At 38.3% G+C, this 27,089-nt stretch overlaps 1 protein-coding gene across 6 annotated transcripts in view; it reads right to left on the bottom strand.

Annotated features, from left to right (window-relative positions):
• ralgapa2 (Ral GTPase activating protein catalytic subunit alpha 2) overlaps positions 1-27,089 on the bottom strand; it is a 95,196-nt gene that overhangs the window by 31,352 nt on the left and 36,755 nt on the right. For 4 of the 6 annotated variants that reach the window (XM_024297340.1, XM_024297427.2, XM_024297584.2 and 1 more), the window contains exons 17-37: positions 25,605-25,751; positions 25,110-25,232; positions 24,414-24,499; positions 24,225-24,315; positions 23,863-24,036; positions 23,265-23,429; positions 22,555-22,748; positions 22,367-22,465; positions 21,709-21,864; positions 18,563-18,691; positions 16,276-16,398; positions 15,919-15,977; positions 15,634-15,742; positions 12,217-12,327; positions 11,972-12,040; positions 11,586-11,723; positions 7,228-7,405; positions 5,114-5,942; positions 2,624-2,695; positions 1,850-1,973; positions 532-687 (exon numbers count right to left, since the gene is read on the bottom strand). In XM_024297340.1, the coding sequence (XP_024153108.1) occupies positions 532-687; positions 1,850-1,973; positions 2,624-2,695; positions 5,114-5,942; positions 7,228-7,405; positions 11,586-11,723; positions 11,972-12,040; positions 12,217-12,327; positions 15,634-15,742; positions 15,919-15,977; positions 16,276-16,398; positions 18,563-18,691; positions 21,709-21,864; positions 22,367-22,465; positions 22,555-22,748; positions 23,265-23,429; positions 23,863-24,036; positions 24,225-24,315; positions 24,414-24,499; positions 25,110-25,232; positions 25,605-25,751 (3,332 nt within the window). The remainder of the gene's footprint in view (positions 1-531; positions 688-1,849; positions 1,974-2,623; positions 2,696-5,113; positions 5,943-7,227; positions 7,406-11,585; positions 11,724-11,971; positions 12,041-12,216; positions 12,328-15,633; positions 15,743-15,918; positions 15,978-16,275; positions 16,399-18,562; positions 18,692-21,708; positions 21,865-22,366; positions 22,466-22,554; positions 22,749-23,264; positions 23,430-23,862; positions 24,037-24,224; positions 24,316-24,413; positions 24,500-25,109; positions 25,233-25,604; positions 25,752-27,089) is intronic. The other 2 variants (XM_024297669.1, XM_024297508.1) reach the window with 2 other exon arrangements.

Genomic DNA, 27,089 nt, shown 5'->3' with positions numbered 1-27,089 from the left:
CTGTATGAGAAGATTGGCAATGCGGGCAGGGGCCTTGCGGCTCATTTCTGCGTGCTAACTGCTATTGCTGCACTACAGCTTAGAATCCCAGTGCAGAACCCAATCGATTGCTCCTGTGGCGGCAGCAGGAATTGGATAAAAGGATCCTGCCGGCATCCGGCCGGCGCCTGCCCTCGCAGAGAGAGCTAATGGCTGAATCCAGGTCCTGGTCACAGCACACAGGGAGGAGGGTAGGGACTGGCAGAATCATAGTCATTACCACAGCGGCACATGCCCTCTCTTCACTCACGCGCCTGCGATTTTTGATTTTTCACTCCTTAGGCTTTTCTGAGCAGGGTCACTAATCAATGCCCGTACTCTGAAGTCACACCTCCTGGTCACAGCTTAACACAGAGCTGGAGGCTACAACACACTGCCCCGGGCAGGCCTCGCTGTGAAGCCATTTCGGTGCACCAAATGTGCAAAAGAATCAGATAAAGTTTTGATTTTTACTTATTAACTGCTATGAAGCAAGTTTGATCATGTTTGTACCTTTTTGGTGATGCTGTCATCAGAGTCAGATGGCATGCGCGTGGAGACGTGGAAAATGACTTCCACAGTGGAGGTAGCATAGTATGGAGCTGTAAGGCCTGTGCTGCCATTCCTCTGAAGGCCTCCCATGAAGCCGCAATGTGTGGCCAGGTCCACCTGAAGGAAAGGGTTGACTCAGTAAGTCAACACATTCACTCCTAACTCGTCATATATGGACGTATAGTTCGGGGGTCCACCAGGTCACTTTTTGATGTTTTGGGTGACCCCAACTCTTCATTTTGACGTGGTGCCTGTTTCCATTAAATCAGGGGTCCCCAACCCCCATGACGCGGACCGGTACCAGTCGGAGGGCCGCCTGGTATCGGGTCGCAGAAAGGGAAAAAAGTTTGATTCTGTCCGCTTTTTAAATTTTTTACTTCTGAAGGAATTTTTATTTTGGAAACCTACCAGATTCGGTTCTCCACATTCGCCTGTCTTACCGAGTCACGTGACATGACACGGCTGCTTGCTCAGACACTAGCTATGCTAAAAGCTTAAAGCTAAGGAAGCCAAACAAAAAGACATATTTGGAAAGCCAGTGAGAAAAACCGAAGAAGATTCTTTGACTTCAGAGAAGCATAAAGCTGCTGTTTACAGACAAAACCAGGAGTGCATCCCTAACCCTAACCCTCTTGATCCAAATATGGATTTATGGAGACAGTTGTTTCCACGTAGCAAGCCGCTCTGTATTATAAATTTGCAGAGACTAACAATGGAATTATCATAGAAACGATGGATTCACGACTATTTTTATATTTAGTAAATACCAGTTTTACGACAGTTGTGTAATTTTGTTTTGCTTTATTCATCACATCTTGAAAGTCGGACGCAGCTGAAGTTAGCGTCTGATTGTTTGCATCCACTTTGACTTTAAAACTAAAAAATCTTCATGATAAAGTCGACGTTTAAACCAGCTACAACATTTCACAGTGACTGAAGATTCAGTCAAATAAAGTTGCCAAACTGAGCTGAGGAAACTTGTAAAAAGGACATTTAGGATTTTTTCCTACAAAAAGGCTGAATTAGGCGGGAATCTGTTTAGTAACTTTAGCGGAGAAAATGCTAAACCCCTGATTTTGGGGACCCCTAATTTAATAGGAACAGCCAGGACGTCAAAAAAACGACAAGAGGACCCCCAAAATGTCAAAAAGTGATGCAGAGGGGTCCTGAACCATACGTCTATAATATGGCGAGTTGGGAATGAGAATGTGTTGGAAATGTTTCAATATTTTAAGGATAAGCTTGAACATTTGTTATGTGATGTTTTTTTTTTTTGTACCTCCCATCCAAGTCCAGACACAAAGTCTTCATAAGCCTGGCTGCCTGCATTGTTGGACAGAATGGAGCACTTGTCCTCTTGTCCTTCTCCAATGTAGAATACAGCAATCTTGTGCGTCTCGCGACTGAAAATAAAGCAAAAACAAGTTAAAGACTGATTCAAAAACTGTTCTGACAAGCTGAGAAAAATGTTCACGGGCAAATCCAAAGACTAAAAATGGCACATATTCTTAGAAATAATTAAATGCCCACCTATAGGAAGCTAAGTGTTTAAAATCATAAAGAAGGAATCATTAAGATATGACAGAAAAGTCTTTTAAACCCCCTTTCTTGTTGCCATGGTGCTACGGTGGGCTGGTGTAGATTTAGCATGCTTCAGCACAGGTTTTCTTTTCTAATCCAGCTCATCAATCAACTAAAAAAAAAAAAGAACAATCATAAAAACGAGTTCTTTGATAAGCTAGCAAGTTTTTTATTGACAAAAAAGTGTAGAAAAGTAACAAATGAAATGATGGAAGGAGCCTTGAGAGCTGTGGTCAGTGATGGCAGGCACAGAGCAGAAGGATAATGAGGAAGAAGAGGGCAAAATAAGGCTGTTTGTTGAAATGAGCACTTAGGCTCAAGCAGGTGTTTAAAACGGCTACAGAGGAGACTCTCTGAAAGCAGATGGTCTTCACTTAAGGTTCTTTGTTCATTACAATTTTAGACAAGTTTAATGTAAAATCTTGTAATGAGTCCAAAATCCACCAAAAACCATGAATAGAGAACAAGTTACCACTGCCTGGAGTCCAAGTTCTTCAGCTCTCTTAAAAGTTTGGAGTTCTTCTTCAGCAAATGGAAGCTTTTCCTGTTTGATTAGACACATTCTTGATTAGATTCGTGAAAAATAAAGATTTTTGCAAAGTCCACAAATACATAAAAACCAATCTAAGAGCTTATTTTACCAAACTAAAGAATATTTTGATTTCTTGCCAAAGCTGTGTTCTACTTTTGATTACAGAAGGCAAAAGAGACACAGGTGCAAAACACTATCTCCTATTTGCTGTGTGTAATGTGCTGTCACCATTAAAAGGCGTAAGCTTTTAATTTACGGAGCAGCACAGCAAAGATGTGGCCCTGTAGACCCTGGTGAAAATAACTGTGTGCTTTTACCCACTGGAGAGGGGATTAGGACAGGCTCCAGTGTGCATTTAATTTTACTTTTTCTCTTCAACGCTGAAGGCCACAGTTGAGTTAAAGTTCGATTTACAATGTTTGAATCCTCTCAAAATCTGAGACTTCTTTGTCATTTCAACAAGTGGCAGATTTTTTATTTTCTGTAGAGTAAATACAGAAAATGTGAGAACTTCTGTTTTTATCTTTAATATTCAAACTATGAAATTGACAGAAGTAGGTCAAAATGTTTTACCATTTTTTTCTGGAATGTTTGAACTATTATAATTTAGAATTTCTGTCAATTAATACTACTTTTTTGGCAGCTATCTCTACATAAATTACTATCGGCATCTAATTTCTGTCTTTCAACACAGGCACAACTCCATTAGGGTGAAAGAGATAACCTGCAAGGGAAACTGTATTTCCATAAATTAAGTCTGAACTTAACCTTTAAAATGTTATAATGATAACTTCAATTATTAGTTTTTAAATGGCTGGATACGACATTGGTGTAAGTTAGTGCTTTCATTTCATACTTCTTTACAACTCATAAAATAATTTTTAAAATGTTGTTAATGATTTCAAGACAAGTTTAAGAACTTTCTATGTGGTTATATTTGGCACCAAGTCTTGTTTAAGACTCTGATGAAAATTGTGTTTTTAGTGTTTGCAACATGTTCTTGTAGCATTTTTCCTCATCATGGAGGACGTGTATAAAGAAATTTAAGCTACATTTCTGTGTTCAAGTTGTTGTGAATCAGGAGCAAACAAAAAGCTTGTAGCTTTCTGATGAACTACTGCTGCTCTGCAGAAAATATGTCTTAACAAATGACAGGCTTTTTGATTTTAGCTAAAAATGGCATAATCATAATTCTAATTGATAGAATTGTTTTAAAAAAGATCAAAAGATGTTTGGAGTGGGACTTTATTTTGTATCAAATCTGAAGTTGATCCTGTAGTTTGAGGAGCTTCAACTTATCTTGGGTAAGTGACTGACATCCTCTCAAATGTGTGTTGAAGACTTTGATAGAAAAATTAGTCACCTGCTAAAAGCTAATTGCTGTTCCATTAATTGTCAACAGCTGAGACTAACTCCCTCCTGAAATGAAGATTCTCATTTTCCTGAAATATCTTCAGATTTTACAGCTTCACTTATTACATCAATTTTCTTTGATGGATAAATATTTGACTGACTCAATTCAAATTCTTTAATGGTTAAGTTCTGGAAACCCCTCTTAGAAAATGTGCAGCATTAAAAAAACACAGTTTTTTATTAATTCAATCCGAACCGGTCCTGGAAAAAGAATGCTAGTAATGCTTGAAAAAAAGGCTTTTCTCAACTAGTTTGGTGCTTTTGACAGACACGTTACTTACACGTTACTTTAGCCTCATTAGTACATGACTGTATATCTAATTTAAAATACATGGAAGTCACAGATGATGTTAAGAGATCAGGTTTATTTATCTTGAAGCGCTCTACAAAAGCATTGGTAATCACGTCTCCATGTCTGGGTTTATAGGGTCATTCAGACTCTCCCAGTATGGTGAGGTCCACTATCTACTGCAGATGCATCTGAATGACGACGCTTTCAGCACTACTTCCATCTATCTGTGACCCAGTTTGATGACTTTCTGTCCCGTGTTGGTCCCAGGAGGGAAAAAAGAAAAACAAGAATAAAATCAGAGGATCTTTTTTATAAGAAAATAAGAAAAATATCCTAAAGTTTAGGACGAGAATGATCAGCTTCTCCTCCTTGGTCTTGGACCTCACCCGTTGGTTGGTTCATTGAACATGTGACGAGCAAAAGCTGAGTTCCTGATTGGTTGACATGAGAAGTCTTCTTCACCAAAGTTTTGATTTTTGAACTCTGGATGCCCTGTGCTGCCCATATTGCATTGCGACCCTCAAATCGCCGCGCCCAACCCTCACCTCTGATCACGTCTGTATATTGCCCTAACACTGAAACTGGACACCTCTGCCGTGCAAATCGTGTTTGTGTGAACGCAGCGTAACAAATCCTTGTTAAAATTCTTACTTTTCTTTCATGCATTTTTTGAAAATATTATCATATATTGCAATGAAAATAATATTAGTGTTAGACAGAAATACCTGCGATCCCAGGAATTCATGCCAAGGTCATTAAGAAGCAATCGGCAGAAGTAAAAAGGAGATTTTGGTTCCTGGTGGACAGGTTTCCTTTGGCAGTCAGCCCGAAAGCTTATATCAGCATCCCACCTCCTCACTTGCTCCTCTTCCTGTTGAGTTTGATGGACAATGGCGTCCCGAATGGCCTTTTCTTGCTCTAAGTTCATGCCATGAGGGGAGGGAGCTGGCTGGTTGAGTCTGACTCGTGGCTGAGACAAGCATTCGGGGCTGCTGTGGCTGAGGTCCTCCAAAAGCTTATCCAGAGCGTCAACTTCCTCCTCTTCAGAACAGTTGGACAGAGAGTCTAAGGCTGAACAATGGTTTTTCCATGGTCCTTGTACTGGAGAGGTGCGTTGGTTTTTGCTGTGAGTGCTCGTGTTTGTTGACAATGAGTGGTCCGCTGCATAAAAAACTCCCACATCACAGTCTTCCTGTGTAGTGCAGTATAGGATCGTACCATCCCAAGAGTACTTTCCCGAAATATCACGAACAATGACCCGCACCTGGGAGGAAGGGTGGGGGGGCTGACCAACAGTGTTCGTTTCTGCGGGGATCTGTAAATATGACACCAGGGTGCTGTCGTTGAAGACAAACAGCTGCAAGTTGGGGCTCTTGAAGACCTCGGAGGAGAGCTCGGACGACTCCACGTACGGGTTGTCGTGATTTTCGCTCACGAGGCTGTGCAGGAGAGCAGGACCACCGCTCAGCGGATGATGGCCAAGATGATTCACCAGGTGAGTCATGACCATTCGTGCCGTTAAAGGTATTAGCTCCATGTTTCGTCTGCGCTTTTCTGTTAGGAGAAAATGAAAGCAGAGGGACTAAAATGTTGGCACAATATCAGATGTGAAATGCATAAGAGACAGTGTAAAACAAGACTGATTGAGGGGGAAAAATGCTTTTTAAAAACAGAGTCCGTCTTTTATAACATGCCCCACACAGAATTCACATTTCTGTGTAGAAATGGCATCCTCTTTCTTACCTCTTTTTACACAAAAACCAAATCTCATCCACGAGTACTAATAGAGATACTTTATTCATTTTTCACAATAGTTTGGCCAGCACACCTTTAAGTAGGTAGCCTGTAATCATAAGAGACAACTTTGAAAAGCCCATTAAGTCTTCCTACAATAGAAAAGCATTGAGACTGGCCAAGTGCTAATGAGAACGACCATCTTTACAGGCCGGTGAATAGAATCCTGCTCTGTGGATTTCATTTATGTAAATGCACACGTTTTCACTCCCAAGTGAAAGGCATGCCAAGCTTTTTTTCTGCAGGGATGTGGAAAAAACAAAAAGATGCACTTCTGCATTGTGACAGTGCTATCAATACCATCATCCCCCATCAAAGTGGAGAAAGCTCTTTTGAGAGCAGGCCAAGCTGCATTAGAGATGCACCAGCCCTTTGATGTGACTTGATCAATATGAGGTTAGTGCCCGAATATAACTAGGCCAGCACTCTTTGCTTGGCACTTTTGATAGTATTTTGTTATTTCTAGCAGGGTGGTGTGCAGCTGTGCACCTCGAAGTGGTGAAATGCCTCAGACAAAAGTTATTGTTTTAAAGAAGTGTACATCATGTCGACATTTGGACTGTTTAGGGGCTTTGAGTACTTCTTTTTTTTTTAAGTTGAGGACATACTGTTGAAAGGGGACTGTTTTGCCTAATGGAATCACAAGGTCAAAAAAGAAGAAGGGGAAGAATTTTCAATATTTTTATTTGTACCTCATAATGGGCCTTAGCTTTTGGTCTGAGCACTAATGTGAGTTTTCCGCTCCCTGTGGCAGTTGATTTTCTTTTCATACTTTTTAATAAGAAAGGGCATCTAATGGAGAGGCTTCAAGTGTAGAGGTTACTTAGAGTTTGCTTTTAGTAGATTTTCTTTTTTGATTCTGTTTTTTTTTCATTGGAAGGGGATATAAGGGGTTAAAAGAATATTCATTGTTACAGTCACTCGTGATTTAATCAATAAGAAGACTATGTATTTTTTACTATTAGGAATAGCTATTTTAATTTTATTTTTAAATCAATCACTCTGTGAAACTTTACTCAAAGTGTGTACGCTCTGGTCTCCTTACCTTCTGCTACGGTTAGCAGGTTGCCAAACTCTATATTGGTAGTCTGGGACGGCGGTGGCTCAAAGCTTTTAACTTGACCCAACATTAGGTCATAGTCACTGGACAAGTCAGACAAACTGAGAAGATAGTGACTCTGTTGGGTGTGCAGGTTGGAGCCGGAGACGCAGCAGTGGAGCACCTGTGGAGCATCGCAAAAAAACAAAAAACAAAAAGGGAATTTTTCAGATAAAATTTCCTTGATCATAAAATGCAGTTTTGTGATTTAAAAACAGGATAATTAAAAGGCAGTTTGGAACAGATTCATATATAGAGAGAGGTTTTGTGAATACAGAATATAACATCCATTTACATCATAAGGGGAAGGTGGGAGGGGTGAAGAGAAAAGAGTTTTCATTGTCACTAATCCGTTTCTCCTGTGATGTGTGAGTGTATCGATCTACATAACAGATGGTAGAGCATCCGTTGGCAGTGCTAGATAAGGCGCAGTGGGGCAGTTGATTACGGCCATTGGACAGGTTTACACTGTTTGATTTAATTAAGACTTTATCCCGTTGCTCCCACCTCACTGCAAACATGGATGCTCGGCCACATAGATTTGCACATTTCATGTGAGAGCAAAACTGTCAGTGGACCTTAAAAAAATGTGCTTAATGTATGCAGATGAGGGTGCCTCTTATTCAGACTGGAGCAACTTTGGTAAAGCCGGGCAAACGGGTAATCCCATTCAATGCACATGCATACGCTCACACTTGGCTGAAAGACGCAGACTGGCCCTGCCATGTGAAACTGTATTGTGTGGGATGCAGACAGTATGTGGATGCTTCTACCGAGCAGAACTCTGAGTGCATGGGGGAGGGATCGGAGGCTTGATGCTGAAAAGACCTGAACCAAACAGCTGCTACACCAAAGCCCCAAAGAGCTTCCTCAGTGGAGAGGTAGAAAGGGAGGGGGAAAACCCGCGGCTGTGCCTGACAACTAAGTGACTGCACCTTGCATAGCAACAGTTCCTGGAAGGTAACGTTCTGTAAAACAAGCGTACTGTAGTTCTAACGGCGCATAATGTATGGAGATGCAACACACACATCAACCAATACAAGTTAAGACATGCTCCTAAGCACAAATGCTTCTATTTATCCATTCCTTCTCTTGTTAACACGTGTACACAATAAAGCAAACGCACACTGGCATGGTGCAGCTGGCTGCTGATGTAGACAGAGTGAGCAGATGGAGAAGCTTGAGCTCAAGTCTACTGAAGCAACCAGATATTGTGAACTGTTGCATTTTACAGCCATGCGCATGCTGTTATTCAACAAAACTGCCCTTTCTTGCCTTTCTCAGCGAAATGCACAAGTTGCTGATTCACAGAGTTAAAATTTTCTCTCAATAGACACATAGGAACAATTTGATTTTCAATTCTCTTCTTGGAAACCAGAACAATTAACAGCCATAACGTGCAGCAATGTACACGTTTTAGTTTGGGCGTTGGATTCCAACTTTCACACACCTTGTGGTTTCTTGCCTTCTTGCCTGACATAAACAATCCTGCCTAATTGTATTTGCTTTTATAGCAGCTGCAGTCTCTCTCATATTAAGACATATTCCATTCAAATCTGCAGGACAAGCATTTAGAGCTCGAGCTTATCAATTGGACAATAGGTCCTGTTTGAATAATTGGACCATTTCTTATCAGGGGTGACATCCTTACAAAGATCTGCCGTTGACCGCATCTGCCCAGACAGGAGGGAATGAATAATACCTCATTCATTTGTGCCTGAAGCCTGGCCCTCATCCACGGGGTCAGACCATAAATTAAAGCGTTAGGGGGATGAAAACAAGATATCTAAATTCAGGAGGGAAATTTTTGCATTTTCATTTAACAGTGCTATTACGTGCTTAAGTGGTGTCATTAACGGTTTGGACATATAAAACAAAACGGCAAAGCTACAGTAGATGCCTCTATACCGTTGTTCTAGTGTAATGTTAAATGAGGCAAAGTTGTGAGGTCACAGTGGAGGTGAGTCTCATTAAAACAGCAAGCCAACGCATAAGGAAGGGGGTGGGTGTCTAGTTGCTTTCTAAGGTTAAAGGTCTCTTTCGTCTTCAAAAAAAACAAAAACAAAAAAACATTCAAATAGAAGTCAATAATAGGCTGTAGACTGTATATGAGAACTGGACTGAGCGACCCCTCCCACATGGTGTCCAAACATGAAGTCCCCACTGGCTCCAAGAAGCCAAAATCCCATAGACTTCTATTGAGAAATAAACAGCTTTTGCTCAGTCGTATTTGTCAGAATAACAATTCTTGCTCTGATACCTTTTTTTAACACGTTTTTACTAATTCTATTTTTTTCCCAATATTTTTTCTTCAAGTTATAAACTGTTATAAACTATGTCGAACATTTGATTAACAGATTGTCTCAAGTCCACCTTTAAGTGGTAAGAATATAAACTTTCGATGAAATTCACTCCTGTTTGCCAAGAGTGGTTGCAATAGAAATGATCTCTTAGACCAACTTGGATCAATAACTACGTATTGACGTTGTCTGGCTCCAACAAGGCGACGTCTGTACCACAAAAAAATGGCAATGGAATTAACTTAATTTGGATGTAACCGGAATAAAGTCATTTTCTCTGGAAGACGTCACGCTCTGTACAGTTCTCTTACACAGTCAACGGTTGTAACCACTGAGTTATATAGGATAGAGTCGACTAACGTAATTCGTTGTCCTCATGGATGCCATATTGGAAAGGGCGGTGCTACAATTGCACAAACAGAGCTGGAAAAATAAGGATGTGACTCCTCACAAGTAAATTACTACTGTCAGCTAATAAAGAAGAAAGTAAAGAAAACATTTTAGAAAGATTTGAGTGAGTTTACTCAAAGAATAGTCAACGTTTATGCTGATCTTGTAGTGATGCTAGGAATGTCAACATAAACAAAGCCTATTTTAAGTCAATGTTAGCATGAGACTTGGTGCTTTTTCCTCATTTACTGGCAGAACCACCTATCTTTTATGTTTTTTGGAGGATGACCATAGTATTGTATGTGTGTATTTGACCTCAAATTAAATTAAGCGACCTACTGAATTAAAGTATATTACTAAGCGGAGAAAATGTGGACACGTTTAGAAGACTGCCTGCCTGGTGTTGCGCAGGTACCAAAGTCCTTCTGATAGAGGCTGGGTGGGATCCATTTGTGGGACCCCTGGCGGGTGTTTTTCCCCCACGGTGGTGTGTCGCGAACATGGACAGTTTAATAGAGAGAACCGGACTGATTATCCCTTCACCCTTCGTGTTCCAAATAAGAAGTACCCACTGGTTCCAGAAAGCCAAAATCCCGTAGACTAGAGACTATTGAGAAATGAATAGCTATTAGTCTTTCTGTTTGTCAGAATATCAATTTTTGCTCTCATGTCTCTTTTAAACATGTTCTTACTAAACCTATTTTTTTTAATGATACATTTTCCTTATTGTAAATTATTCAAGTTATAAACTGACCAATCAGATGTCTCAATAAGAGTATGTGGTGCCCGCTGGCCCCACTTAAAACATTCAAAGAGTTTGATTGACAGATTCTCCAAGACCTCGCTTTTTAGTGAAAGGGGTGTGTCTTTCCAACAAACTCACTCCTGGTTAACGAGAGTGGTTGCCATAGAAATGATGACTCAGAACAACTTGGATCAATCACTGATTACCAACATCGTCTGGTCCCCAAAATAGCAAAATCTGTACCGCGGAAAAATGGCGACTGAATTTACATAATTTTGTTGCAACCATAGGTAATGTTTTTTCTAAGGGTGACGTCACATCCTTGTCTTGTCCATCTCTATATATGTCAATGGTCGTGACTGGTGTCATAAAAAATATAACACTGGCTTCAGCTCTGCAAGCCCTGGTCACCACATACTTTACAGCACCCTGCCCACCCAGACCTCCCCTCACTGGAGCTCCCGGTGCGTCTGCCACCCCGTACAAGGACTGGCCCGCTTACAATGGACACAAAGGGTCTGTGCCGATGTCAGCAACAAACCCACCCGTCTTGAAAATCTTAATATGAGTGTTGATATGAATATAATCCCTACCATGCATCAGGTATGCATTGCGTTTCCTATATTATGGCGTACTTATTCATAGAGAAGTTTGAAATGTTGTTCATCTTTTGGACACATTTGCAGTGATCTTTTTTTCCTTTTAAAATCAGACCAAAATCAAGTATGACACGGTTATTTTACTGTATCTGCTCAGCCATGTGTCATTATTTACTGCCCTTCCCAATATGGTGTCAATCTTTACATCCATTGGACAATGGTAGCATCTCATTGGTTGTAACACTTTTACCTCCTAACAGCTTCACTCACCCTGTAGATGTAGTCCAACAGTGGGGCTTTTTGAGATGCGTGTTCCCCTACTGAACGTACGGTGATAGTCTCCAGTAACAGACTGAGGGGAATAGCTATACACCAGTCCAACAGGCAGAGCAGAAGGGACACCAGCAACTGACAACAGAAAACAAAAACATTATAATAAAAAAATAACTACCTCATTTGTTAGTTAGTCAAGATCTAAATTAAAATTTTTTTTTTTTTTTAGAAAAAACATGCTAGTATTTAAAGAAGAAATAAAAATATATAAAAAGAAATGTCCTCAACAAATACATTCCTCTGCTAATGCACCATTCCATCACGACAAATAGAGGGCTTTTAGATCTCTACCGTTTCATGTCATCTCACTTTCCAATATGTACCTTTTTGTCTGCTTCCACTGTAGAGTGTTCTGCGCTTGGCAACAAAAAGGCTATTGTGGCCACAAAGATCTGTGTTGAGACAAAACAAGGCGAAAGATAATGGTGCTATTCATCAGATAAATAAAAGCTGTGCGCTAAAATGGGTACGAAACCATGGAATCTGCAGCATTTATTTACATGAGTAATCACAAATTACATAATAGAAATTGTGTTTTTGGTTTACATGGGAATATTTTGGAGTTTACCTCAATAATTTTCTTCGGTAGAGTTGCTTCAAACCTCTGGAGATGTTGCCAGTGAGAAATAAGAAGTTGAAAAGCATCACAGGCTACTTGAGCCACTGCTTTATTTCCAAACTACCAAAAAAACAAACACAAAACATTATTAGCTACAACAATAAAATACATCCATAATGTCCTTCCAAAAGAGGCTACAATCACATAAAAAATACATAAGTACAAAAAATATATTGAATCTTTTAATTTTTAAAGATACACACTTACCCAGGGTTTAAATACTACCTCTGGAAATAAATACAACTTTAAAAATCTAAATTTCAAGTAATAAAAATGACTAAAATGTACTATTGGTGACAAGCTAAATTTTCTACTTAGTGATGGCTTATACAGTACTATTAGGTAGGCCAACTTTAAAGTTGATATAATACCAGGATGTTGATTTAGATTAGTAAACCATTCAGGTTTACACAATAAATGAGAAATAAAATACAAATTCCTTGTCAAGTTTTTATCAAGCCATTATCCGTTTAGTTAGTGTTATAAAAACTGCATGAACGCACAACTACAGTAATTTAAGGCATCAGACTCTAAATCTCGGTGTATCTCGAAAAAATAAGTAGTTTTTCATCCAAACATTTAGACAAAGAATTAGTTACTTTGAAAGTTTCATCCAAATTAATTTTAACTGTTAAATGAAACAAAGCCTATTAAATCAAAAATAAACACTTGTTCTATTCCTCTAGTCAGTTTTATTGCCCTTAGAAATTAAGTGAAAAATATAAAAATATAAAAAAGCCAAAATATAATGGCTGTCAAAAATAACCTAAGTACTGTTTACTGTGAAGAGTAAAAAATAATTTATTTAAACTCAAAGATGGGCTCAAAGGGTTGACTAACATGTCCTCATATATTAAAGATTTTTAAGGTTTTTAGGACAAAAAAAACACATTCAAAGTCCTCATGTTGTCAGAAAAGCAAAACGAGCTAAAGCTACTCTATGAGTAACTCCAATCATATCCAGTTTTGCAAAATTACCTTGAATTTTCGGTGTAGGCCTTGTGATATTTTTGATTACTTTTTTGTCATGATTGCTTTATTTTTCCCCAAAAATGTGATCTTTAGTATATGTTGACCCTCCAATTGTTAAAGCTCAATAGAGATAACACAAACTGAGTAATTTTATACACGGTCCCTCTTTTATCACTAGTTACATTCTAAAAATAATTCGGAATAGACAAAATCTACAAAAGTGGTGATTTTTATTTTTACAAATATATAGTTTTTGAAGGCTGTAAACTCCCTTACTACCCACTTTATACAATTTTGTGTCAGACAGGAACATTTTCAGACTTTACTCTTGTGTTTAAACTTTCAAAGGTCAGACTTTCATAGAAAAATAAGTCCAATATTTTAAAAAGAAACCAAAGATCTGCTAGGGAAAAGGAAATTGACCTATGCCATTTGCAAACAGCGGTGGAACAGAGGGTGGTATACAATTAGGAGAAAAAAAAAACGATCTGACCAACACAGATGTCACCATATTATAGAACAACTTCACTTAGACTCCGACTTACAAAAAGTTCTCCTAAAACAGTTAAAGCCCCACTCCAATCATCTTATGATCTATTGTAAAAGCATTCACAGTGGTCTTTTAATTATACCAATTTTAGGCAAAAACTAAAAAACGGTGCAGTTTTCTAAGAAATCATTTCTGCATAGCGGCAGGAGTTCATCAGAATCTCACCACTGAGGTCTGAGCAGGACTGTAGTAAGCTTCCACTGATAGTCCATCAACCCATTGTTTACACTCTCTCCCACTAGCTTACAGCCTCTCACAACTGCAAGCTAACATTAGCGATGAAACAAAAATGGCGGTCAATATTGGAGCAATCATATCGTTCAGCAGACGAAAAAAAATCACTTAAATGGATCCATTTGTCTGCAAGTGGATGCATCGGAATGGAACAGAGCTGGGAGACTTTGGCCCGTCCATTTCACTTGCTGCCTCACAGCGGAGAGCTTTTTCAAACAACGGGTTTCTATCTGCTCCTGATTAATCACGACTTGAATAAAGAAAGACTCAGAAAAGCAGTTTTAATTGTGAATTATTTTATAAATGTCCTCAATCATGAGAAAATGCTAGAAGAACGTGCTAAAAACACAATTTTCACTGGAGTGGGTCTTTAAAGGTAAAGGTGACCCACATTGGGTCCTACAAGTTGAGTGGTACCAGCTGTGATGTTTAGATGTAACAGAAACTGTATCAGAATGTGACACTTATTCCAAAATGCAAAATAATTTATTTTCAATTCTCAAGGCTAAAATCCTTTAGATTTTGTTTTCTGTTGGTAAAAGTGTATTTCTAAACATACAAGACAACCACAGCACCAAGAAGGCACCAATGGTTGAAAAATGGTGAAAAACCTGCTGGCAAAGACACTTCAGTGGTAAAATTCCTGGTAATTTTCCCTAAATGGAGATTTTCCACTTGCCCCGCTGATAATCAGCATAATTTCATTTCACTTTAAAACCATGGCTCACTTTCTCCAGACTCTTTGGAAGACAGAATTGGACTGTTGACAATTTCCTTTCAAATGTGGATTTCTTCAGTGATTCAAAATTCTTTGTGAAGAAATAGAATTTCCCATTTCTTCCAACTGAATGCCTCTCAACATGTAACAAGGGCAGACAATGTGGGGAGTACAGAAATGGCCAAACACAAAAAGGGGCCCTGAGAGTTCAGCACCTGCTTTTAGAAAAGAGACTCTCAGTACCACTCTTCCCCCTATATCCCCCACCCAGCCTATACCCTCTATTTTGGGGCTGGCTGAGTCTGTGTGTCAAGTTGTACAGGGGAGTGATTACTGCTCCATTAGAGAGGGGGGGTGTGGGAGGCAGCAGTGGGGGCTCAAGCAGGAAGCTGGTAGATGTAGCTGCTTAAATTGGCCCGCATCTACTGAGAGCAGGCAGCCTGGAAATTACGCCACCGCCCCAAAATCCTTTTCCATGAAAAAGACAGCAGCTTCCACTGGTTTCTCTGCATCTCTTCAGTCAGGGAGAAAAGAGGGCTCTTCCAAATTATACCCATGACTCACATCCCTGGACATCTTTTTTTCCCCTCCTGCTTTTTCTCCCTTGACTATGTTAAAATTGTTCTGCAGTCCTTTTATATAATCAACTATCATTTTTGGTAGAACTAAACCCCATAGGGCTTATATGGTAAAATAACAGCGCTTATTATGTACCTACTTATTCTAAGACACAGTGGTGACTAATTCACCCAATTTTTCCCCCCAAAACAATTATGGTGTACACCACATCTCCGAATGGAAGTGATTTGAAAACACGCAGTTCTATTTTAAAATACTGGACAACAAAAAAAGTAGCAAACAAACAAAAACAATGAGTTTGTACGTTACAAACCTTTAGTGTTACACCCAGAACATTAATGGCATCTTTCACTTGGTGATGAATGATTTTCTGGGTGAGCTCCTCACACACCCACAACCCCAAGCTGCACACGGCAATACACCTGAAAGACAGACTCACAACGTGAGCATTTTCAAAATAAAAGTGTATTTACTTAGTTTTGACAACCACACCATCATTTAAAATGGCTTGATAGATTTTATTTGGTTAAATTAAAACATAAATAAGAGCAAAATTACCAAATGAATAAAAAACCAAAGAAAAGTAGCTAAATATTACCTTGCCCCCTCACAGGGTTCCTTCGTGGCGGCCTCCAACAGGATGCTCACCAGATAATTCTGATCAAAAGCCAAAATAAAACATATTTCATTCCTCTGATCCATTTTTTTCACGATTTACTAATAAAAAGTGACAACAATGTAACATATGAGTTAGCAATGAAACTAAATCTAAATTAAGTCAAATTAAATCTTCATGGTCCTCATATGCTTTGAGGAAATCTAACAAACTCCATATTTTATTTTAAATAAATGCATTTAAGTAGCAGATGAATAATTCACTAATAGTTTTTCATTGAGGGCTTTTGTAATGAAATGTCCTTATTGGATTCCCATAACGCATTTCTCGGCTTTTAACCTTGATGTCCACGTTTCCGATGTTGATGTCATCGGAGGTGGGCTGCAGTATAGGAATCTGTCGGTACAGGTTAGGGAAGCACACGAGGGAACCCAAGATCGTTTGAGCTTTTATCCTTGGAGCCTGGGGAAAAAAATAGTAAGAAAAAGTTCTTCCTCACACAAAAGAAGACAAAATAATTGCATGTTTTGATGGATGCTGCTCTGTTCAGAATACATTTGACATTGAAAAATATGATTAATCTATGGAGGCAGATGCAGCTGTCAATAATCTAAAATAGATGAAAACAATATAAACTGGTATAAATGATAAATGGGAAACTTCACAAGGAATGAGAATAATTCTGTGATTATCAGGGCTGAGTATTACTACCTAAATACTCAAGTAATTAGATTTTGATTCACAGTTCACTAAATATCTTTTTTTCCTCCAAGTATCTCCTTAAAACTTTTGTGTTGCAAAATAATCACAAACAAAAACACAAATTCTAATATTAAAAACCAACTAAAATCAGTTTTTACCAGAAATAAATATAAAAAGTTTGTTTTATTTGAAAGCTGATTCTGAAATTTGATCAATTTATATAGATATTCTAAGTAAAGATCAATTTGAAATGATCTATTTTCTTAAACCCAGCCCGAGTGAATTCTGTAAGCGGTCACAGCAACCTTGGTCCTCAGGGCACACTATCTTGCATGTTTTCAACCCTATCCTGCTTTAAGTCACACGCCTCTAATGACTGTCATCATTATCAGGCTTCTGAAGAGTTCAATGATGAGCTGAATCTGGTGTTTGAGCAAAGTAGTGCAGAAAAAATGAAGGTCAGTGTGCTTTGGTTTGAGAATTAAAACACTGACTCGCCTAGTCTTCTAATTGTTCCAAATGAGGTCAGAGTGAGTGACAAAACTTGGGTCATATCAAAGAGTACTAGAACACAATTAAGAAAATAACTACACAGCTATTTTTTATGAACAAAATCTTAAATTTATTAACAACAAACATAAAATAAACAAAAAATAAAACAAAAAAAACAAAAATAAAAATTAACTAAGTAGAGCACATGGCTTTATATGTTCTCTCATATTTCCTCCATTTGTGCCTAAAAATCAGTTAAAAGTTATATTTGTTTTTAGATTTCATCTTTGAAAAGTTATTACATAAGGAAAAAAATGATATACGTTAACCCCAATAACAAACATTTTTTCTATTAAGTTTGCAACACTCTTTTCTGTTTTAAACTTTAAAATTCAAAGTTTTTCTTTTTTTTTTTTAAATACCACTCTAATAATTTTGTTTATCTATTTTAAAAGCCGTCCCAGTGGTCTTTTAATTATGATTATGCAGTTTTTAGCCCAAATCAAAAACATGTCTTTTTTTAGAATCTAGCTTCTAAAGAGCGGCTGTAGTTCATGAGAAATTTTCCTGAGTTTTGGGCGGGACTGTCGGTGCAGAGGTACCAGGCCCACCCCTTCTGTTCCCCTCCTGTTGCTAAGCGTATTTTCTATGTCCTAAAAACAATCTTCTTTAGGCTGCGTTTGTTTTCAACAATTTAAATACATAAAAACTCAGGAAATGTTAAGCATCAGAAAGAGGTCCAAAACAACAAAAGCATGATTTTTATTTGGAGTGTATCTTTAATTTTTCCCAACTGTCTGAGCTGTAACTCTACTGTAACCTTGTTGCTGTAACTTTACTGCTGGATATTGGTAAAAGACAGATAATGAAGAGAAAAATTCTGAATCTAAACGCAAAATATGAAGATCTAGACACATGAAGATTTATTTTAACAGAAAACATCTAAACCGTTGTACAATGTTTGTAACTAAATATTTTAGCGAAGACATTCAAGTTTTCAAAAAAAACTTTGGGTTTCGAAAAAACGTTAATGCATCCCATCTTAGTGGCCAAACTGGCCAACTGCAGTATGATGAGCAAAAAGGAACAGTTGGACAGCACTCACCGAAAAAAAAAGACATTGTGTATAAAAAGTTGTTTTGCTTTAACTCGTACTTTTTAGAGAGAAAATTAAAGGTGAACAAAAAACAACACTGGGGACTTAATAAAACAAATGTATATGTGACCAATATGGTAGTTAATTTTATTTGAAAAAAGTAAACTTGACATAAAACTCAAAATAAAATGTGTATTTGGTCAGATTAGGTAAAAGAAGGTTGTTTTCTGTTGTTTTGTTACATGTTCTACTTGAGTAAAAAGAATCAAAGTACACTTGATGACATTACGTGGCTTCAGCTTTAATTTTTGCACATTTGACAGAATCCATTTGTACCTCTGGCGAGTCAGAAGTCAGAACGACAGCAGCAGCATTGATGAAATCTCCAATAAGCATGGTGAAGCCAGGAAGACCGAGGAAGAAGAAGCGTGGAGAGCAGGAGTGGATGAGGGTGTTCAGAACATCCTAACAAACACAAACATACATGTTCACAGAAGCACAGTTTGAACATTACAGTTTTTACTCTAACAAACAACACATCTTGTGCAGGATCAGACATATGTTCAACACAGAACTAAAATGAATATTTATGAATTTTTGTGTTTGAATGACAGCTTTTGCATTTGTTGTGAGCCTTGTATTTTAGCAGAAATATTTTGTACCAAAAAAGCCACCGTATAAGAGAAGGGGAAAGCTTTTTACTTGAACTGGCCTGTGCATTTTAAGCATGTAGAGGAAAATAAAGCACTCACCAAGCCACTAAAGAAAAAAAGGAGAAGAATGGCTGAGAGGGAGCAGATGGATTGTTCATGGAGGAAAAGATGGAGAACAAAAGACTTCAACTTTCACGAGTCTCATGTACATAAAAACAAGTAAACCTGTAATTAAAGCCTGCGACGAGGTATTGTTTTGCTGAGGTACAGGCAGCTCAGTGGCAGATGGGTGCTCTTTCAGTGCTGACATATGTTGTACAGCAGTGAGTTCAACGCAAACTGCTTCAGCATAATAACACATCAAGCCGGAGCATTAAAAGATGTTAACTGCTTTTCAAAGCCATGTTTACCTTCAATAAATGGGCTGATTTATATACTCTTCACTGACAAGAGGAAATGTGTTTCTTTGGAAAAAAAATTAATACCGGTATGAGAATGCTGCATCTCAGCAAGGCAAAGAGATTGCTCTTCTTATCTGAGAAATGCATGTGCATATTTGTGTACAAAGCCAAGGTCCAAGCTTGAAACACCTGCCTCCTTGGTCGTAAACTTGTGCAAATCGGACAGTTCAAACATCAGTCGGTTTCCACCTGAACCGAGGAGCACATTAACAAACAAATGGATGCTCAAAAAAAAAAAAAAAAAAAAAGAAAAAAAAAAGGCGAGTGTTTTTCCTCTTTTTTCCGAGACAAATCGCCCTGAGCTTTAGCAGCAAGGAAAAGCAGATGAACAAAAGATGAAAAGACTAAACAAAAGTAAGAAATAAGCAGGAAGTCAAAGCAGCACCAGCGCTGCATGTGGAAAATTGGAGGGAAGAGCTTCACGATTGAGGGCCAATTTTACCCTCATTTTGTTGGTAATTGACCTCTGAAGCATAATGTGTGGTGCAGTCAGAAGTAATTAGCAGGCAACAAACTGTTTCTTGATTTTCCGAAATAAGCATTTTGGAGAAAGCAACAAATGTGATTGCCTGAAATAGGCATTTCAGAGGAAGTCAAAGATGCAGAGGGCAAAGTGCTTTTTAAGCGTGTGGCGGTGCAGAGGACCTGGCTTTGGGTGTGTGTACAAAAATCAGCATTAAAAAAAATGAGGGATAACTGTAAACTGAACATTGGTGGCAGCGGCAATATCTCTCGCATTAACAAAAGGTGCATTAACACAACGCTGAATAGAGCCACCTCGGGCCTTTATGTGTGGCCTCATCTCCAGGAAAGAATGCGCCTTCCACCTGCCAGCCCCCCGGGGGTGACGGGGTTCATTCTGGCATTTCATCACTTCATAGAAATGTCTCTGGGTAACTAAACTGAAACCCTTCCAGTTTTAGTTGAGGATAGACTTCTTGTTGCAAAAAAAAAAAAAAAAAAAATACATGTTTTGTTTTTATAAGACATTTTAGCCAAAAAACGATGGCATACGCTCATAAATCATCATCAACATCTGCAGTAAACAATTAAACTGTACATTTAAGACAATTAAACAGATGACTGCTTTAATGCTGTCTTCATGTGGTTGGTGAGTGACAGGCGGTCAGAACAATAGCCCTGACCTTGGCACTTTGTCAGTTGGAGGGAGAATCCCACTTCATTTTTCTCTGAAGCTGCACTGAAGACGCATGATAGCCCCGTCTTGTCACGAAAGCCTGACTGTTTAAAGATTTTTTATGATTTGATTGAAACGTAAAGCATGTAAAAATATAGACGTTAATATATTGTATTAACTAGTTAAAAGTTTTATAGTCAGGCAAGATCAAATAAGTGTTTGCTTTAGTAATTGTTGCTGAGCGACTAGCTTATGTGAAATAATGTAAATTAAATTCACATACATGATTTGATTTTTTTTAAAGTGCAGAGGGGGGTGGGGGAGCCAGGAAGGAAGGAGGAGGGGTGGAATAAGAGCCACTTTCTTATGTTAAGCAGGCGTGCGGCTGTCCTCTATTGTGTGGCGTGAGGACTCTTTTCTCTGGCCAATTTGAGCATGCTTCAGTGGCCAGCCTGGCTCTGGCCCCCCAACGAATTATACAGAGCCCCAACAAAAGCTGGAGAATGCTGCCTGGTCTGTCAGGGTCCCCCCCTCATTGCTCTACTCTTACGCTGCGTTCCCCAGGCTCCCCTCCCGCTCCTTTACACACACAGAAACACCCACAGGCAGGCGGGCGGGCGGGCAGGCCGGCCAGTCTACTCGGGGCCCCTAGCTGACGTGTCAGTCTAACGGAGCGCGACAGACGTCAATCCTTAATTAATCATGTATACACAGCAGGGGGTCAAAACATTATTTAACGACATGGAAAACATTCTAATAAGCTTGTTGCAGTGCCAAGGCGCAATAGAAACCGTGCCAAGAGGGGATATTACATTACATTGTACGTTTTTATGCATACACGTATCTATAAATTGAACATTTAGGGCTATTTGACATACTTTAATCAAGTATAAACTGTATAGATGTTTTGTTTTTAGGCTAATGCATCTATCTTGGGGCAGATTTGACATGAAATGCAGTGGAGTAAAATCCCAAAACAAACAGGTCAAAATTCTATAACTTCATACATTACATTTTCAAAGTCTAATTAACTGCTGGTCAAAGGACATGCATTAAAAAAAAAAGATAAAATAGAATAATCCTAAAAAAACGACCTAGTACACAGTAACAAGTAAAAGAAAAATTGCAAAGTACAAATGAAAAGTGTATTTCAGGCCATTTCCCATGACTTTGTACGATGTGCCATCTATGGGTGAGAGACGAGAAAACAGTTTGAGAATCCGGATGTACCTGATCATTGCTGGTGAAGCCCTTGTGCATGACGTTGAAAAGGTGCACCGAAAAATCACTGCTGGGAAGAACATCCTGGTGCCTGGTTATCATCTCGCAGATCAACCTGTAGGCCTGCAGCTTCCCTGCTTTGTACTCTGCTGGCAGCACGGTGGCCTGAGGAGAACAAGCACATCATCAGGAGTATTGAAATGAGAAGATATGAACTAGATGGACAGAAATTACACCTTAGGAAAAAGCAAAAACTTGCTTTAATATTCTAACTATTTTTTAATTAAACATTGTAAAAAACATCAGTTAGTAGCAGATTTTGTATCTTTGAAATAAAAAGGGGAAGGAAATTATCTCTTATTTTAAACCGAATTGTTTACAATTTGGTTTCCATCCCTAAAAAGTATTAACTAAAGTTGTCAAACACAACTAGTGTTACTTAATTGACAGTTTTTACTTTTATAAGCTGACTTAAACGTATGGATTTGGCCATTTTGGAGTCAAATCATTGGCCTCCATTCGATTATTTTTAGAATACAACTGTGAAAATGAATATTTAAACATAATGTGAAATAATTAAGAACAAATAAGGTTATTCTCATTATTCTCTGTCGTCTGTTTATAAAAGTTTTTGCATGTTGCTAACTAAGTGAATATGTATCCATACCCTAAATAGCCAGGATCCAAACATTCGAAGAGGTGGGATGAACGCCGGTTGGGGAGGAGAGGACTGGTTATCCACACTGATCCCAAGGTTGTCCCGGATCTATGACAACACAATTGTTTTTTTTTATTTCTAAAAGCAGCAAAACAGCTGAAAACATTATTTTATCATTAGTTATGTCTCTTCTGTACCTTGGCAAGTTTGTGCCACAGCTCATAGAGATAAGCAAAGACTTTTGCATGAATCTTAGGGCAACTGATGCTATTGACATCTCCCAAAATACCCAGAATTCTCCTCCAAAGGACGAAGGCGGAGTCAGGATGCCAGCCAGTCAGTGTCCCGCCCGCAATGATGCTGACATCGTCAGCCAGACACTCACTGCTGTCTATAGAGTCAGAAACAGAGTTTTGGTTTGAGCCACAGAATATAATTATTAAATAGTCTGTCTCGAACAGAAAAGGGGGTTAGCTTTAAATTATACCGAATTCAGTCAACAAATACTAATGTTTTCTGGAACTCAAGTTTCACAAATCCATGTTGAGCAGTTGTTGACTAAATTCAAACTCAGTCTGTGCCTTTTTTCCAAATGTCTCAAATTATTTTAAAAAAATGCTTTACAGAATAGAAGCACCAAACAACTTCTGGAAAAAAGGCACAGACCACATGCATCATTACAATGAAGTGCTTGAGGACAGTGCCACCTAGTGGACAGCAACAGAAAGTGGGAAAAGAGAAGAGCAGGGTTAGATGGGAGGATTTAAAGAATAAAAACAAAATGTGTGATTAAATAAAAAGAAAAAAAAAGTGCTCAGGAAAAACTAAATGTTGTGCACAAGGTAGAGTATAGCAAGAAAAAAATTGAGACTAAGGTCTAAAATAAGTAAGATCTGGACAGTAATACCCAAGTGGTGTGGCATGTGCAAGACAGAGTGATGAATAGTGTCATCCAAGGGGTAGTCACGTGGGCACTCTGTGTGCACCAGCAAAGCTGGTGAAGAGGGGGGGTAGTGGAAGTTGTGATTGTGGTAGGGAGGTGCAGAGTGGGGAGGGAAGGCACACCCGGAACCTAAAAATGACATGGGAGGGGAAAGGGTAAAACGAGGATTGAGGGAGGGAGCACAGAAATGATGATCACAGTGTACAAAAACAGACACACACACTACCAAACTAGGATGGAAAGGACAGAGGGGGTAAGATCATCCTTTTATCAATAATGAAAATAAAAATAGCTCTGAGGCGCCTGGAATCTGAACTGTGATGGAAAAGATAGCAAGGAAATACATCCAATCTCTTAATAATAAAAACTGAACTCTAAATACCTGTGTACTGTTAGGATGACAAACTTAATCTAGTATCTAAGTATTTAAACCCGTTTCATAACAGGATGATTGACATTTTTCTGCAGCATTTGTTAGCCCAGCTATAGCTGCAACGACATGCAAACAGAGAAATAAAACCTTCTGCTTTAGGTGTGTGCATTGACATATAACGCTCCATACCTGCTAGAGCTTCAGTGTGGCTCAGCAGCAGGCTCCCATGGCTGTGGGGGTCAGCCGTCACGTCCATGTGGGCTGACTGGGTGGACTGACTGTCGGCCTCTTCATCAAACGCCTGCCAAGTGACTTCCGCTTCATTGATGTAGCCATTTGATGCTTCGCTACTTATACTTTCACCTATGAGAGGAGGATTAGACTTTGTAAGACCTTTATAATGAATTAGAGCAAAGTTAAAGTGTAAAGTGAGCTGTCAATCAGATTAATCCTATTTGATACGTCCTAATAATTTCCCATTTTATATTAAGGATGACAAACGTAGTAGAAAATCAAGAGGTAAACATGGAGTACTCTGAGTGTTCTCTCACTTTTGTCTCTGAGCTTGGACCTTGAATAACTTGTGAGTCCTTCAGCACTGTTCTCCATCTCAGCTGGACTGCTGCTCTGTCGAATGAAAATCTGCAACCGCGAAGGCAAACATGACGGTGAAAACTGATCAGGAAATCCATATTTGACTACTTTAGAATGATATTTTGGAACCGGTTGAGCATTCTCACCACTGGAGGGTCACTACTCTCAGTCCGGCCCTCAGACATCCTGCTGTCAGAACCACAAGAAGTAGGGGAGTGGTCCCGTTTTTGGGCTGCGAAGCCATGAAGGAATGTCATCGAGAGCAAACATCAGATCAAACTTCAATTAAAATCTCAAGTGAATAATCTGTATGGGGTCAAATCAGGATCAGCTTAAAGTGAATGAAAAATAAGATTGGAAATTTGAAAAAAAATTGAAAAAGTATTTTTATATTGAATATGTATTTTTGAGTTCAGTTTTGAACTCGGAAATACATATTGAAAACTTGAAGAAATTAACTGAAAATTAGAAAAAAAAAATTGAATATTGAAAACTTGAAATAAATATTACCAAAAACTAAATTTGAAACTCCAAGCTAAAGAAAAGAGAAAACTGTTACCAATAAAAATAAATTTGTATTTGTACTTTGAACTTTTCCTTTTTTTATTTTTCCCCGTTTGCTTTAAGTTCTCTGTTTTCAGTTTCAATCCAGAGTTTATGAGTTTTCGCAGCTGAGCTAATTCTAAATTTACATGTGGGTGGGGCTTTGAGAAAAGAGATTTGTTGTCAGAAGTCAATCCAAATTTTAAAAAGTTGTGCTTGATTAACTGACAAAACTCTGAATGGGATGAGAATTACAAATAATAATATGAACTCCCATATCGTAAAGATTTTGTGAATACCTGGTAAGGTATCAGACAACTGCTGGGTGATGTCTGAGGTGCTGCTGCTGCGCTGCATAGGGCTGTCTCTGCCCCCCAGCTCCTCCTCTCCTCCACACTCTGACAGCTGACACTCCTCCACATCTTCCAGAGGAAAAACAACAGTCAGACCGGGATTCAATGCTAACATGGTGTGGACTAAAGCAAAGGCCTGAACAGCAAACACACTGTGATGTGACTTGTTATTTTTAGGGACTTAGAGAGACAGTGAAAATGTGGAATTTCCAGGAGTGAGAACGATGAGAAATGATGGCAAGTCACATGCAGTGGTGATGCAAACGGTTCACATACTCTTGTTATGAAAGTTGACCTGTAAATATTTGGTGAAAGAACGTTCAGTCCAATGAGGCAAAATGTAGCCCTAATTCTAATACAGTCACAAAGTGGTGAGGGGCTGATGGGAAATGCAGTGCAGACACAAACACAAATGCATGAAGCTCTCACAATCAACTTTACCTGAGAGCCTGTGAGAGCAAGCAGAGTTACCAGAAGAGATACCAGGCAAGAAAGAGCTCACAGTGTGGAGCAGCATTGGAACGCTTTTAGTAGTGGGCAAAGCTTCGTAAAGATGAACACAGTTGCTGATGGACTGGCTTCGCTTAGCTTCCATCAAGGAAAGAATAAACGGAGAGAAAAAGGGGGAAGACAGTGGAAATAGAGAAGAGGTAAAAGGAAGAAGACAGTTTTCAGTACAACGTTCTTCCACAAATAGACAGTTTTCACCAGGAAGTCAACCACACAAAGCAAAGCAGAAATGGAATATTTAGCTTAACAAAATCCATAGGTGGATTGGATGAGATTCAATAAGAAAACAAATTCTAAGGATTGTATTTTTTTTAGGGGATAAAACAATCTAGAAATAAAAGGATAAATCAATAACCCACAAACATAAAACATCACATATATCATTATTACGGTATTTCTATGGGAACAGAAAAAAAGTGTGCAGGTCAAAACAATTCAGGCATTAAAAATAAACGGTCTGCTTTTAATATTCTAATAAACAAGTCATCAGTGCAAACATAAAATCCACATCTTTAGAAGACGGAATATTATAGATGACAATAACACAACAATTTTGTTACATTGATTGTCAACTGTTTAAGTAGATTACTGATGTGTAATCTCATCTTTTCTATGAACTATGTTTATTGCTATGAACAAAAAAGTAATACATATACTTTAACATTTTGATTAAAAAAACATGGATCAAAACAGAAAATTACATGATGTTTAAAAGCATTTTAACTAATTATTCAAATCTCCACTAATGTGAATTATCTGGTTACAGGTTTTGCATTTCTTAAACTTGATTGAAACTCTTTTTACTGATGTGGCATGATCTTTTGAAATGAGAAAAAAAGCCTTTCTTTTGACAAATATTCCACCCTTGATCTCAGCTTTTTAAGATAGTTTATTGGGCACGACGTGAACATTCTGATCTTCCAGGAAAAGTCTCCAGAGTGAAACTTTTGGAAACTGCTACAGATAACTAGATCTAGATGGAACATTACAGACAGATTCTTAACCAAAAGAACCTTTTCTAAACTTTGATAAACAAGAAGTTTAATTAACTTTTATTTAAATTGTGATCAAAATAAAGAGATTTACAAAAGGAGAGAAATAAAAAACAACAAAACCACTCTCACTAATGAGAATTGTCACTTTAATCTCTTAATTTTCTAACTTCTTTGAGTTGATAAACACTGAAAAATAACATCATGATCTTCATGATTTTTAAGAAAAGAGAAAATCGTTTTCAATGAAAGGATTTTTCAGATTTTTTACTTTTTAAATCAGAGCTAAAAAAAAGAAAAAAAAATTCTATGCTAATTGACAATTTATATTCAATGATAACCGAAATGAAATCAAACGAATCATTCAATTCATGATTACAAGACTATGAAACCAAGAGTTTTTTAATCACAAAAATCCTGTTTA

This window comes from Oryzias melastigma, linkage group LG22 (assembly GCF_002922805.2).
Source record: "Oryzias melastigma strain HK-1 linkage group LG22, ASM292280v2, whole genome shotgun sequence".
Taxonomy (NCBI): domain Eukaryota; kingdom Metazoa; phylum Chordata; class Actinopteri; order Beloniformes; family Adrianichthyidae; genus Oryzias; species Oryzias melastigma.
This window is presented reverse-complemented; position numbering and strand designations above follow the sequence as displayed.